Genomic DNA, 16,037 nt, shown 5'->3' with positions numbered 1-16,037 from the left:
GTTAGCGAGCACCTATGAAATTCGGCACGGCACACGAGGGGGTGTGTGGCCAACACCACGCCCGACCGCCTTTGTCTCCCCCAGCGGCGATGTTCACACACCGCACCGGCTACTCATTTGAGGTTCAGTCGACCTAGGGAAGACCCAAGATCGGTTTAGATAATCGTCACCGGTGTTGGCGGTGAGCGGGAATCGAACTCGGTCCGCCGGGTTCGTAGCGCAGCGTAGCGCTAACCGCTGCACCACCGCTCCCCACGCGCACACACACGCACATACATACACACACACCCGCGTCAACACGCGCCCGCAACGGTCTTGTAATTCCGCGACCACGTTGTGCCATGCGCACTCCGTAGGCCGTCACGTGCAGCCTGCCGCGCGCGACTGCACGGCACCGGAATGAGGCGGCCGACGCCGGCACGCGTGTTGTGCCACGTACCCAAGCTGAACGACGAAAGCGATGTATCTTTAACAATTGTATTTCACCAGGTAAAGCCCCACACCGAGCGGTGTAGATCTTTTTCAGAAGCGGACCTGGCTGTCGCAAATGATAGCTCAACGAAGTGGGCTTAAACACGTGGACATTCACAGCTGCAGCCGACTAACTCGAGAGAAGTGCTGCTGCTGCTGCTTCCCCTGGGGCTGCTTCCCCTGGGGCTGCACGCTGCACCCCCTGGGGGTGCGAGATGCCCTTTCTGGGAGTGCGAGAAGCTGTAACTCATCGCATACGCAAATTAACAAGCGCGGGCACGTAAGTTGCAACTTACTTTGTTTCATTAAACCCCGATGCATTTATTGACATAAACATTTTTTACGATTGAAGAGCCGCTGCTGTAAAGGCATCACACGCAGCCTGCTGCTGCTGCTTGAGAACAAATGGAGATTCTAGATTTGAAGCTTTCGCGACTGCAAGGATTCATATTCTAGGTTTTTTCGGTAAACGTGACTTTACCGAAAAAACCTAAGAATATGAGAACAGATGGAGATGACGAATCGGTGGCACTGTGCCTGCAGCTACGTCTCGTGGTGCCCTTCCCCGCCACGTGGCCTCGTGCCGATGTCGCCGCCTCGCCGTGGCCTGAGCCAGCGCCTCCGTGGAGAGACCCGAATCGAGAAGACTTCTCGAAACTCCGTGAGACTTTCACGCCTGTATTACTATCATCACCGCCACCGCATTATTTAACCGCATAGTGCCGATACGAGAGCTGTGTGCGGTATATTAAACTACTGTACAGGTAACACACAGCTAATAGTCATTTAGATTCGTTGACAATTTAAACAAATTGGACGTTTCCATCTGCCGGTAACTAATTCTCACTGACCCGGGCCAGGAGTGGAACCTCTCGAAGCGGGCAGAGCTCGCGACGTGCGTCACCTACAGCTCCCCATTCTCTCGCGCTCGCTCGCTCGCAGGACGGTCACAGACACAGAGTACATGACAACGTAACAATATCCCCCGTGTAGCCTTTAACAGACTGTTGGGGCAAGTGCTGACAGCCAGTACATACATATATATACAAAAGACAAAGATCCCCCGTATAGACTTAACAGACTGTAGGGGCAAGTGCTGTTAGCGAGCATCTATGAAGGCCGGAACGGTACACGATGGGGTGGCTGGCCAGCACCACGCCCGACCGCCTTTGTCTCTCCAGTAGCGATGTTTACACACCGCACCAGGTACTCATTTGAGGCTGAGTCGACCTAGGGGAGGCCCCGGACCGGTTCAGATAATTGTCACTGGGTGTTGGCCGTGAGCGGGAATTGAACCCGGGTCGCCGGGTTCATAGCGCAGCGCGCTAACCGCTACACTACCGCTCCCCACACATACACATACATACACACACATACACACACATACACAAATACACACACATACACACAAATACACACACATACACACAAATACACACACGCCGTCTGTGTACATCAACTGGGCACCGCTAGCGAGCGGGCTCTGTCCACTTTCTATCGACTTTCGCGTCACACTCCGCAACAAAGTGGCTGAGAAATCGTCCATGAAGAGTTTTAAACTTTCTCGTCGAAATGCAGCCGATTTAAAACAAAGCTAAACGAGAGGTCCGAGTCCGCGGTAAAACGAAAATAAATAAATCACACTTTTAAATTTCGATTTAAAGCTTTCGTGACTGCATGGATTCATATTCTTGGTTCTTTCGGTAAAGTCACGTAGAAGGGAAATAATAAAATAATAAAAATTAAATGATAAAATTCGCACGACGTTTCGGCGACAACGCAAGCAGCCGTCCTCAGGTGATGAAGTGTTCATTAAGACGCTGTATTTTCGACAGCTCTGTTTCTTCACCTGCGGACGGCTGCTTGCGTTGTGGCCGAAACGTCGTGAGAATTGTATTATATTATGTTTAATTTTTATTATTTTATTATTTCCCTTCTACGTGACTTTACCGAAAGAACCAAGAATATAAATGACACTTTGTTTAAAAGGTCAACAGTAACTAAAATAAAGTTGACCATACGATTGTACCGGACGTTTGTGCGTTCCATAATTAAAAATGTTGTGGATAAAAAAAAGGATTCAGAATGACAAATAGCCTCACTCGACATCTTCACGTGGCACCGTTCGCCTGCCTTGGTTGAAAAGTAAATCAATTGAATAATTGTAACAAATATGTAGGAAACAAAAATTAAAACGACATCTGGTTATGGCTTTTTGAAGTTCTAGGAATGATGAACTCTTCGATTTGTGTTTCAAATTACATCCTCGTGGCCCCTTTTGAGCAACATCACTCGAGCTGATATCAGTCTCTTCGTCGATAGACCGATCGACTTTCCGTGCGTAAGATTGACCGACTCACAAAGGAGCTGGAACGCACTGCTCACACCGAGACACGGGGAGGGTTCAGAGCCACGCTATCGACTGCAGGTCTCATCACAATCACTGCGCCAGTTTCACTACAGTCGTATTCATTCATGATTACAATCACGACAACGACCCTCCGTCCGTCTTGCCTTCACAGAATTGTCGGGCAAGTGATGTTAGCGAGCATAGATCCCACCATAAATATGAGACACATTAAGAATTTGCCTTTAGCAGGCGTGCGCAGATACAACTAAAACAAAAACACTCACCAGCACAACCACCGACTCTGCTCTACAACGAGGAAAATATATATTGGTAGGCTGACGTTTCGAATAAAGGCCCTTGATCAGAGCGAGGAGATGAGAGGCATGGAGCTTGACGCACCGCAGTTGTGAACAGCACGTGACACGGGGCGATTCAACGGGCCACTCGAGTTGACAAACGCGCAGTTGTGTTCTTCATCGACGCGTGTGCAGTCAGCCTTTCTGCTCTCGAGGGTCAGTGCCCGAAACGTCAGCCTCACCTTTATTTCTCTTTCACACGTAGGTTTGTCGCAGCCGATATTTCTACTAGTAAGTTATTTAATTAATAAAACATTAATGTGGCCTAACCCAAACGTCATTATGAACCACTGTGAGTGTGTATATATGTACATATACATACACGAATATTCTGCTAAGGTAGAATGATGATGGCAATATATGGCGCGAGGTGCAAGGCCTCCTGGAACCGCGGCCGAAACAAATGAAACTCGTTCAACGCTGCACGTGCCCGATGATTGTTAAACACGTCTCACGTGCAGCACGTGCACGCGCACACACACGCGCGCGCACGCGCACACACGCGCGCGCGCACGCGCACACACGCGCGCGCGCACGCGCACACACGCGCGCGCGCACGCGCACACACGCGCGCGCGCACGCGCACACACGCGCGCGCGCACGCGCACACACGCGCGCGCGCACGCGCACACACACGCGCGCGCACAGACATCTCAACGTCAACTCCATTCGCCTTTATTATTATTATTAACGTGAATGGCCGAGCGAGTCACGCGCGGGACGCGCTTAGCCATTATCGGGCGCGTGCAGCGCTGAACGTGTCAACTTGTGTTTGAATGGAGAGTGGCACATTGGTGAACGTCGCGTGGTGGTGGTGGCCCGCAAGGACTGGAGTTTGGGGGGACCCTGTTCCAAGGGAGTGTTGATTATTTCTGCTGCGCGCCTTTCCCCACCCATTGGTTGGAAGCACCATGTACGTCGTTGATTGTTGAACTTCTTTCGCACCGTACCTAGCCAGCCTCGCTAACTCGGAGGTGCGGGGGAAGGACATTTGAATCCCCGTAGGCCCGGGAAACAAGCCCTGCCTGGAGGCACGAGAATGCGCGCGCGTGCGAGTTCTGTGTAGACTGAGTCAACGCATTCTGAGCGAGTCACAGCCGCGGAACCAACACACGGACACACGCACAGACGCACGCACAGACGCGCGCATACACACAGACGCGCGCACAGACACACACACAGACACACACAGACGCACGCACACAGACACACACACAGACGCACGCACAGACGCGCGCACAGACGCGCGCACAGACGCGCGCACAAGCGCACACACATAGACGCACGTACACACATAAACGCACACACACAGACGCACACACACAGACGCACACACGCACACACACAGACGCACGCACATAGACGCACACACGCACCCACACACACAGACGCACACACGCACATAGACGCACACACACACCCACACACAGAGTACTAATCACCCCATCCGCATTCTCCCCGACTTAGCATCACAATGTGGCTTATCGCGTGTTCACCCGCTCCGCAGCGGGGCGGCGCGCGCTCTCCAATAATCACAAAGTGGGGAGGGGGGGAGGTGAGAGGTGGGGGGGGGGTGAGAGGTGGGGGGTGAGAGGTGGGGGGTGAGAGGTGGGGGGGGTGAGAGGTGGGGGGTGAGAGGTGGGGGGTGAGAGGTGGGGGGGTGAGAGGTGGGGGGGGGGTGAGAGGTGGGGGGGCGTTGCTAGGGGCTTAATTAAGGGGGCGGTGCACCGCGGACAATTAATTACGCATCGCGCCATCGCTGGGAATCGCTAAACAATATACATTCACACAAAGACAAAGATCTCGACCCCGGGGAGTCGTAGCAGCAGACCCTTGGGGCATGTGCTGTTAGCGAGGCGCGCCTCTGAAGGCCGGCGCGGCACACGGAGCGGATGGGTGAGCAGAACAACGCCCGGCCGCCTTTGTCTCTCCAGCGCTGATTACACCACACCAGGTACTCGGTTAAGGCCGAGTCGACCTAGGGGATGCCCGAAACCGGTTCAGATATTCCTTCACCGATTTTGGCCGTGAGCGGGAATCAAACTCTGGCAGACGGGTTCGAGCAAACCGCTGCATCACCGCGCCTCACAGGCAAGCCGAACACATCCTCACGCAGTCCACAGGCAGCGCACACACCCCTACACACACACCCACACACACCCAAACACACCCCTACACACAGCACACATAGCACACACACACACGCCTACACACGCACCCACACACCTACACACCGCACACACACCCCTACACACACCGCACACACACACCCCTACACACAATCCCCTACACACACCGCACACACACACCCGCACACACCGCACACACACACACCACACACACCCACACACCTTTCTACACACCTAGACACCACACACACCTACATACCACACGAAATAAACAGGGCACACACATACACTACTGCACCACACACACATATCAGAACCACAGAGATCCCCGTGTATCCTTAAAACTGTTGGAGCAAGTGCTGTTAGCGAGAATCTATGAATGCCGTTAACGACACACGAGTGGGTGGGTTGTGTTGGTCGTGAGTGGGAATCGAACTCGGGGTACCCGAGTTCGTAGCGCAGCGCGCGAACCGTTGCATTATCAGAACCACCACACACCACCACCACACACACATCAGCACCACCACTCACCACCACACCACCACTCACCACCACCACCACCGCTCTCTCCACCCCGCGCGTGCCCTCACCTGGGTATCCCACGGCCGAGTGGAAGAGTTCCATCCCGGCCGCTGAGAGGCCCATGCCGTTCATTGGGTAGGGCGCTTGCTTGATGAAGGCCATCATCCCAGGGACGTGGCCGCGCACGGACCACCCGCGCCGAGAAGGATCCACTCGTCTCTCCTCCTCCTCCTCCTCCTCTATGTGATGACCCCAGGCTGGCGAGGCCCGGCGATGGGCACCTGCGGTGGGCGATGGGACCGCGTGAGTCGCTCCATTCGTGGCATTGGGGCCGCGCGGGCGCGGCGCGGCGGTTTTAACGGCGCCCACATCGCGGCCGCTCCACGCGCACGGGGGAGGGGGTGGAGGTGTGGGGGGAGGGGGTGGAGGGGTGGGGGGAGGAGGAGGGGGAGGTGATGGGGAGGGAGTGTTGGGAGTCAGGGTGGTGGTGGAGGAGGAGGAGGAGGCCGGGCGTGGTGCTGGTAAACCCCACACCCCCCCCCCCCTCGTGCCGGCCTTTCATAGGTGCTGCTCGCTAACAGCACTTGCCCTACAAGTCTGTTAAGGCTACACGGGTGAGCTTTGTCTTTGATGAAGTTGGAGGTTGTTGTGGGGGTTGGTGAGAAAGGGGCAGAGTTGGGGGCAAGGGTTTTGTGGCGTACGCGGGGTGAAGGGGGTGGAGATGGCAGAGCGCCGTGGTGATGGTGATGCTGCTGCTGCTGCTAATTTGGCTGTGCTGGTGTTGATGTTGGTGGTGGTAAAGTTGCTGTCGATGCTGGTGCCCGTGATTGCAATGGTTGCTGATGGTGAGGATGGTGCTGTTGGCGATGTTGCTGCAAGTGGCGGTAGCAATGTCGGTGGTGCTGGTTGGTAGGGGTTCTGTAGTTCCGTGCCGGCCTTAATAGGTGCTCGCTAAAATCATTTGCCTTCACAGTCTGTTAAAGGCCGTGAAGGCCTTTGGGTTGTTTTTGGAGCTTGTGCAGCTGCTGGTGATGATGGTGGTAATGCCGGAAATGACAATAAAGACGGATCTGCTAAAGAATGATGATGCCGATGATGATGACGATGTTGCTGATGTTGGTAATGGTTCAGTTGATCTAACTCGGAGTGGGGACGCCGTGGGAGGGAGAGAAGGAATGCAAAGAAGGGCACCGCGGGGGGCGTGCGAATGAGAATGGAGTTCTGAGTTTTGGGATTTGCGGTGAGGGTGGTGGAGCGGTGGTGCAGCGGTTAGCGCTACGCTGCGCTACGAACCCGGCGACTCGAGTTCGATTCACGCTCACGGCCACCACCAACACCGGTGACGATTATCTGAACCGGTCCTGGGTCGAAACAATCCATCGACCCAGATTTGTTGTGTGTAGCAAACATCGTCACTGGGGAGACGAAGGCGGCCGGGCGTGGTGCTGGCCACACACAATCCCTCGTGTGCCGTGCCGGCCTTCATAGGCGCTCGCTAAACAGCACTTGCCCCTACAGTCTGTTAAGGCTACACGGGGGGTGTTTATGTTTGGTGTTGGTGGTGGATCGTGGTGGTGGATCGTGGTGGTGTCAGGTTGTGGGGGGCTGGGTGGTTGCTCTCTGTTGCACCACGGGATAGGGATTCCTCCAGTCCAGATGCTTCCCACTCCGACTCGTACAGCGGCACCCCCAGCACCCCCCGTGATCGAGCAGGCAAACGCTTTAACGAGCTGAGTGTTTGGCAGTAATTAACGAGAACAAAAGCCCCGACTGTTATTCAATTAGCGGCCGCATAATTAACCCCGCGGGGGGAGCGGGAGGGGGGTCGCTGGTGGCTTTGGCTGCAGGGAGGGGAGGGCCCACGAGGGTTTTGGGATCCGCAGCGATTTTCTTCTTCTTCTTCTGTTGAAGCCCCAAGGCGAGAGGAGGGGGTTGGATCAAGGAGGGGTCTGGGTGGGAATGCAGGGGCCGAGGGGGGGGGGGTGATGGAGGGAAGGAGGAGCGTGTGGTGAGCATTATATATGTCCACGTCTTGACATCTCTATCGATTACCGAGCTCCATCGCGGCATCCGCCGTCGCTGCGGCCGGGGTGGAGTCGCCTCGGAGGCTACCATTGCGGTGCGCCGATGACTGCGATGCCGCGTCCCGTGCCGCACGCGCGGTCCGTGCCGGTCGTGACGAACACTTCCCATCGACCGATCGATGGGAAGTGTTCGTCCCGGGGTGTTTCCGCGTGCTCGTCGCTTCACGGCGTCCGACATTCACTCGCGCCGCGCGCTCCGTGGGGGCTTCTTCGCGACCGGTCGCGTGGCGCGAAATAAAAATTAACAACAAAAAGAGAGAAGAGAAAACGTGAGACATTGACGCCGATCTGACACGCGGTGCAACCCACCCCCCCTCCCCCCCTCGACACCGGGGACCGCTTCTCACGGCACGAACCGCGACCGCTGCCCACGCTGACGCACCGACCAAGGCGCTCGCTTCAGGCTGAGTCGACTTAAGGGAAGTCTGCACCAGGACGGCATCACCGCCACCGCTCGCTTGCCATGCGGACCGCACGCACTCTCAGATGCGCGCACGCGGCCGTACTAGGAGCTCGCAAACAGCGGTCCCTACCGACAACGGAGCTGAGTAGCCGCAAGATCGTGCGGGTAACTGTGTAGCGTGCACGCTCTCTCAGAGATGAGCACTGGAGGTAAGAGATGGGGGGTAAGAGATGGCAGGTAAGAGATGGCAGATAAGAGATGGGGGTGAGAGATGGGGGTGAGAGATGGGGGTGAGAGATGGAGGTGAGAGATGGGGGTAAGAGATGGCAGGTAAGAGATGGCAGGTAAGAGATGGCAGGTAAGAGATGGGGGTAAGAGATGGCAGGTAAGAGATGGCAGGTAAGAGATGGGGGTAAGATATGGAGGTAAGAGCTGGCAGGTAAGAGATGGGGGTAAGAGATGGAGGTAAGAGATGGCAGGTAAGAGATGGAGGTAAGAGATGGGGGTAAGAGATGGGGGTAAGAGATGGGGGTAAGAGATGGGGGTAAGAGATGGGAGTAAGAGATGGCAGGTAAGAGCTGGCAGGTAAGAGATGGGGGTAAGAGATGGGGTAAGAGATGGGGGTAAGAGATGGGGGTAAGAGATGGGGGTAAGAGATGGCAGGTAAGAGATGGGGGTAAGAGATGGGGGTAAGAGATGGGGGTAAGAGATGGGGGTAAGAGATGGCAGGTAAGAGATGGGGGTAAGAGATGGGGGTAAGAGATAGCAGGTAAGAGATGGGGGTAAGAGATGGGGGTAAGAGATGGGGGTAAGAGATGGCAGGTAAGAGATGGGGGTAAGAGATGGGGGTAAGAGATGGGGGTAAGAGATGGGGGTAAGAGATGGGGGTAAGAGATGGCAGGTAAGAGATGGGGGGTAAGAGATGGGGGTAAGAGATAGCAGGTAAGAGATGGGGGTAAGAGATGGGGGTAAGAGATGGGGGTAAGAGATGGGGGTAAGAGATGGGGGTAAGAGATGGAGGTAAGAGATGGGGGTAAGAGATGGAGGTAAGAGATGGGGGTAAGAGATGGCAGGTAAGAGATGGAGGTAAGAGATGGGGGTAAGAGATGGAGGTAAGAGATGGGGGTAAGAGATGGGGGTAAGAGATGGAGGTAAGAGATGGGGGTAAGAGATGGGGGTGAGAGATGGGGGTGAGAGATGGGGGTAAGAGATGGGGGTAAGAGATGGGGGTAAGAGATGGGGGTAAGAGATGGAGGTAAGAGATGGGGGTAAGAGATGGGGGTAAGAGATGGGGGTGAGAGATGGGGGTAAGAGATGGCAGGTAAGAGATGGGGGTGAGAGATGGGGGTAAGAGATGGGGGTAAGAGATGGGGGTAAGAGATGGAGGTAAGAGATGGGGGTAAGAGATGGGGGTAAGAGATGGAGGTAAGAGATGGGGGTAAGAGATGAGGGTAAGAGATGGAGGTAAGAGATGGGGGTAAGAGATGGGGGTAAGAGATGGGGGTGAGAGATGGGGGTAAGAGATGGGGGTAAGAGATGGGGGTAAGAGATGGGGGTAAGAGATGGGGGTAAGAGATGGGGGTGAGAGATGGGGGTAAGAGATGGCAGGTAAGAGATGGGGGTGAGAGATGGGGGTAAGAGATGCAGGTAAGAGATGGGGGTGAGAGATGCAGGTAAGAGATGGGGGTGAGAGATGCAGGTAAGAGATGGGGGTAAGAGATGGGGGTAAGAGATGGAGGTAAGAGATGGGGGTAAAAGATGGAGGTAAGAGATGCAGGTGAGAGATGGATATCCACGTGTGAGTCGCCAATTAAGCACTTGATTCAACATTTCCGAGTGCGTAACGGAACTGAACAAACATTCCGGCCTTCACGCAAATGTGCCCCTTATCAGTAAAGCTTACCGTAAGTCTCGGGATTATTTTCAGGACGGTTCTGCATTCGGATGTTTGTCATACACAAAAAAAATCCTCACCACATTCGTCCATGACGCTGGTGGCTTTCAGATGAAACGCAAAAAACGTCACGTTCGTGTGCTCTGAGGAAGGGCCGTTGCCCGAAACGTCACACACTTTATATTTGTTATCTGTGCTTCGTGCACCGTTGTTTGCCAATGAGCGCTGAGAGCGGAGTACGCCGGAGAATCCTCACGGTGGAACCGCACAGATGGATTCACGAACACCCCTTGCAGCACTGCCACCTCCTCGCGTCTCGCGAGGCCACGTGATCCACCAACCCTCGCCTCCAAGACCCCGGCCTGTGCGACTGCCTCCGTGACTGTGTGTGTGTTAGTGTGTGTGTGTGCGTGTGTGTGTGTGTGTTAGTGTGTATGTGTGTTAGTGTGTGTGTGTGCGTGTGTGTGTATGTGTTAGTGTGTGTGTGTGTGTGTTAGTGTGTGTTAGTGTGTGTGTGTGCGTGTGTGTGTGTATGTGTGTGTGTTAGTGTGTGTGTGTTAGTGTGTGTGTGCGTGTGTGTGTGTGTGTTAGTGTGTATGTGTGTTAGTGTGTGTGTGTGCGTGTGTGTATGTGTTAGTGTGTGTGTGTGTTAGTGTGTGTTAGTGTGTGTGTGCGTGTGTGTGTGTTAGTGTGTGTGTGTTAGTGTGTGTTAGTGTGTGTGTGTGTGCGTGTGTGTGCGTGTGTTAGTGTGTGTGTGATGTGTGTATGTGTGTGTGTGTGTTAGTGTGTGTGATGTGTGTGTGTGTGTATGTGTGTTAGTGTGTATGTGTGTGTGTGCGTGTGTGTGTTAGTGTGTGTGTATGTGTGTGATGTGTATGTGTGTGCGTGTGTGTGATGTGTGTGTGTGTGTTAGTGTGTGTGATGTGTGTGTGTGCGTGTGTGTGATGTGTTAGTGTGTGTGTATGTGTGTGATGTGTGTGTGTGTGCGTGTGTGTGATGTGTGTGTGTGTTAGTGTGTATGTGTTAGTGTGTATGTGTGTGTGTGCGTGTGTGTGTGTTAGTGTGTGTGTATGTGTGTGATGTGTGTGTGTGCGCGTGTGTGTTAGTGTGTGTGCGTGTGCGTGTGTGTGTGTTAGTGTGTATGTGTGTGCGTGTGTGTGCGTGTGGTGTGTGTGTATGTGTGTGATGTGTGTGAGTGTGCGTGTGTGTGATGTGTGTGTGTGTTAGTGTGTATGTGTTAGTGTGTATGTGTGTGTGTGCGTGTGTGTGTGTTAGTGTGTGTGTATGTGTGTGATGTGTGTGTGTGCGCGTGTGTGTTAGTGTGTGTGTGTGTGTGTTAGTGTGTATGTGTATGCGTGTGTGTGCGTGTGTGTGTGTGTTAGTGTGTATGTGTTAGTGTGTGTGTGTGTGTGATGTGTGTGTGTGTTAGTGTTATGTGTGTACGTGTGTGTGCGTGTGTGTGATGTGTGTTAGTGTGTATGTGTGTGCGTGCGTGTGATGTGTGCGTGAATATGCACGCTGTGTGTATGTGTAGCTATATGTGTTTGTGTGTGTGCATGTATGGTGTGCGAGGACATATATACATGTGTGTGCGATGTGTGTGAGTGTATATCTGTGTAATGTGTGTATATGTGTATATAGTGTGTGTATGTGTATAATCTGTTTAAGTGTACATATATATGTATAATGTGTGAGTGTATAATGTGTGTGTGTATATATGTGTATAATGTGTGTATATGTATAAAATGTAAAACGTCGTGATCTATTATTTTTTCTACCTACGTGACTTTACCGAAAGAGCCAAAGAGTATACTGTGTGTGAGTGTATATATGTGTAGAAATGTGTCATGTGTATATGTGTATATGTGTATGATGTGTGTGTATAATGTGTATATATATATGTGGGGAGCGGTGGTGTAGCGGTGTGCCGTTCCGCCCTACATGGTTCATCGCGAACAGCCCTTGACCCAACAGTTTGTAAAGAGGCTATATGGGGAATCTTTGTCAATGTTGCGTGGACCTGTGTGGCGAGCGACATCACGAAATACAATTGGTAATATGGGGTGCAACGGATCGTCGGCGTAATCGATGAAGCTCACGATGCACATCGACATCGCGGCGTGAATACGCGATGCTCTATTCGCTTTCGATCACCGACGACGAATTTATCGAATAGTTCGTTACTGCGGGAATCGCGAGTCGGGCAACAACCACAGACGGGCGTTGAACTCATAAGCCTTTGGGGTTGAACTCATAGGCCTTTGGGGTTGAACTCATAGCCCCTGGGGGGTTGAACCAATATCCCTGGGGGGTCTCTGTCGCGCGTATTGTAACATCGCAACGGAATGTACGGGGTGGGTGCAGGTGTCTTGTGACCGCCACCCTCCCCCCCATTGCATTATTTAAAACAAAGTTAACATTTTGTGAGGTTTATTTAAAACAGAAATTAATATGCAAAGGAAACAAATGTTCGGGGTCAATTAATTGGGGGGGGGGGTTACACAGGACATCTGGACCACGCTGTACTTTGTCCCTCCCTCTGTGCACTTTGACCCCCCTGCTGTTATTAGGAAGCCACTGGAGCGATGCACTTTTAATAATCGAGATTGAAAACTCACTTCTTTAGAACTTCTTGTTATTGTGTTTAGTTTGTTGTCCTTCCCCCGCACCTACAATTAGTACGGTGCAAGAGAAGTTCTACATACGGTACATACAACGCGTGCCCCTCCATCCACAAATCGTGCACGGGACGTCACCTCGTGCGCGGTGCCGGCGTTTATCATAGGCGCTCGCGAACGGCATTTGCCCAATAACAACCTTTGCAGGCTATACGGGGGGGGGGGGGGTATCTTCGTCTTTGTCGACACGTGCACTGTAGACACATCCGCGCACTGTGCTCCGAGACCGGCGACTAAGTCCGCTCGCGTCCAACATCGGTGGCGAATATCTGAAGCGCGTTTAGACCTCGCAGATGTCGACCCAAGCCTTGAACGAGTCACTGATGCGGCATATTAAATATTAGCACGTGGGAGACAAAGGCGGCCGGGTGCCTAACGTATGATTTGTTTTCCAATTCGAACAAGTGCCTCGAAATTCCACTACAAAATGCGCAACAAACGAAAACAGATCGACGAGGGATCGGCGCACGCGCTACATCGTGGCGATTGCACGCACGTGGCACCGAGTGAGTTGTGATTGGACAGTGAGCCACACGTGACGGAGTCCATGCCAGCACAGGTGGAATCACCAACATGCACGCCCGGACGGACAGCAAACGTCTGCTGCACATACAACATAAATATAAATATATATAAATATACACACAAATATGTCTTCTTAACGCAACCCATCGGTTCCACGGCCCCGCCGTTTTGACACGCGGGTCCTCGTCAGCAGTCAGCCTTGCTTGAATCAATTGCTGGTGAGCTGGCGATTAGCGCGGTTGGCTACGTGCGGTGCGAACAAAGTTCAACACACTGTACACGCGTACAGATGTTGTCGGCAAGGCCCCCCCTTCTCTGTAACGCACGGGTCCAAAAGTTGGACACGAAGCGTTATACGACACGAGGCAAAGCCACCACGAGCATCTCGAACATTCTGCGGAACGACGCTGATGCGAGCCGCCTTGACATGAAACACATTGATGGGCTACGGTTCAGGGAATGGCCCTTCTGCATAGCACCCATGGGCATTTACCGGAAACGTTGCCTATTATATATGCACACACACACACACATGTATATGCCTTGTAAGACCAATGAATATGTATACTGTATCGAGATTTCGTACGCAACTTGATTTAAAAGCGTTTTATGTAGCTGCTGCTCCAAAGTTTAGTAGCCAACCGGTCTCTCTTCTCTGGGGATCTCCACTCTGCCATCTCTGAACTCTTTTGAACAGACATTATCGAGCTGAAAACAATACAAGCCTGCGAATGTACGTAATTGTTTTTTATGATCGTTTGGTTTTAATTCTTTTTTTTAAATAGAATTTTAATATTTCATATCGCGTTTATTGTTAACTCTCCTTGCCGTCGTGTCTGTGCGCTGGCTGAGTCAACCTTGGGTATTTTTATTTTATTTTACCAGGTAAGGCCCATTGAGCTATGTAGCTCTTAAATTTTGATTTAAAGCTTTCGTGACTGCAGGGATTCATATTTTTGCTTCTTTCGGTAAAGTCACGTCGAAGGGAAATAATAAAATAATAAAAATATAAAACAAGAAAATTAAATTCTCACGACGTTTCGACTGCAACACAAGCAATCATCATCATGTGTGAAATCCACAGCAAAAAAAAATGAAAATGCTTGTGTTGCAGTCGAAACGTCGTGAGAATTTTTTATTGTTTTATATTTTTATTATTTTATTATTTCCCTTCTACGTAACTTTACCGAAAGAACCAAGAATATGTAGCTCTGATTAAGAAGCGACCTATCACAAATGTTAGCTCGACGAAGCGGCTTATCGCCTGGAAATATATCGTAGCCAAAGACTCTAAACGCGTGAAGTCCAATCCAGGTGTGGAGGAAAAAATCGGAGGACCCGGAGAAAAATCCACGCGACCACGGGGAGAGAGAGAAAGACGCAAATATTCAAATATACAGCAGCAGCAGCAGGCGTCAGGGTCGGGATCGAACACACTCCCTCCTGTATACCAGGCGAGGTAGTTAACATCTCCTAGCCACCGTGATGATGATGAGAGAGAGAGACACGCAAACTCCAAATATACAGCAGCAGCAGGCGTCAGGGTCGGGATCGAACACACTCCCTCCTGTATACCAGGCGAGGTAGTTAACATCTCCTAGCCACCGTGATGATGATGAGAGAGAGAGACACGCAAACTCCAAATATACAGCAGCAGCAGGCGTCAGGGTCGGGATCGAACACACTCCCTCCTGTATACCAGGCGAGGTAGTTAACATCTCCTAGCCACCGTGATGATGATGAGAGAGAGAGACACGCAAACTCCAAATATACAGCAGCAGCAGGCGTCAGGGTCGGGATCGAACACACTCCCTCCTGTATACCAGGCGAGGTAGTTAACATCTCCTAGCCACCGTGGCGCCCACGTGATGCATGTCGATCGACAGTCAGCCCCGCTGCTGGCCGAACGAGGCGTCCTCCGCAATCGTGGTGGCTTGCCCCAGAGAGACACCGCGAGCTTTTTTGTTGTAAGAGGAGATGTTTCGATTTGACACGACCACACTTCGATTCGGGATTTTAAAAGAAGACGACGAAACGCCACTCCGCACTCGTCCCACTCACGAACGGGGGAGCCCCGCTTCGCCCCATGCGCGCATGAACACAGCGCGCATACATTTCGATGTAAAGCTTTCGTGACTGCAGGGATTCATCTTCTTGGTTCTTTCGGTAAAGTCACGTAGAAGGGAAATAATAAAATAATAATACACATAATAAAATAAAATTCTCACGACGTTTCAGCCGCAACGCAAGCAGCGGTCTTCAGGTGAAGAACAGGGCTGTCATTCATTCAGACGCTGTCTTTCCGATAGACCTGTTCTTCACCTGAGGACGGCTGCTTGCGTTGTGGCCGAAACGTCGTGAGAATTGTATTTTATTATGTTTAAATGTTATTATTTTATTATTTCCCTTCTACGTTACGTTACCGAAATAACCAAGAAGACAGCGCGCATATCCACGTGGACAGACATGTTACAGACATGTTACAGACATGTTACAGAGATGTTCTTCTACAGAGACGGATTTATACGCCGTTGTGGCGCGTGCATTGAAAACGATGCAGGCGCGAGTAAGCATTGTCCCTGATGGCTCGTGAGGCTGACGGCTCAAGATTTGGATCGCGTTTAT

General features: G+C 52.2%; 1 protein-coding gene across 2 annotated transcripts in view; it reads right to left on the bottom strand.

The window, feature by feature from the left end:
* Window positions 1-16,037, bottom strand: part of LOC144933657 (homeobox protein otx5-A-like) — a 49,420-nt gene that overhangs the window by 17,982 nt on the left and 15,401 nt on the right. Inside the window, exon 2 of one of the 2 annotated variants that reach the window (XM_078858699.1) lies at window positions 5,897-6,109. In XM_078858699.1, the coding sequence (XP_078714825.1) occupies window positions 5,897-5,993 (97 nt within the window). In that variant the 5' untranslated portion in view covers window positions 5,994-6,109. Of the gene's footprint in view, window positions 1-5,896; window positions 6,234-16,037 lie in introns of those variants that run through there. The other variant, XM_078858700.1, reaches the window with a different exon arrangement.

This window comes from Lampetra fluviatilis, chromosome 7, assembly GCF_964198595.1.
Source record: "Lampetra fluviatilis chromosome 7, kcLamFluv1.1, whole genome shotgun sequence".
Lineage (NCBI taxonomy): Eukaryota > Metazoa > Chordata > Hyperoartia > Petromyzontiformes > Petromyzontidae > Lampetra > Lampetra fluviatilis.
This window is presented reverse-complemented; position numbering and strand designations above follow the sequence as displayed.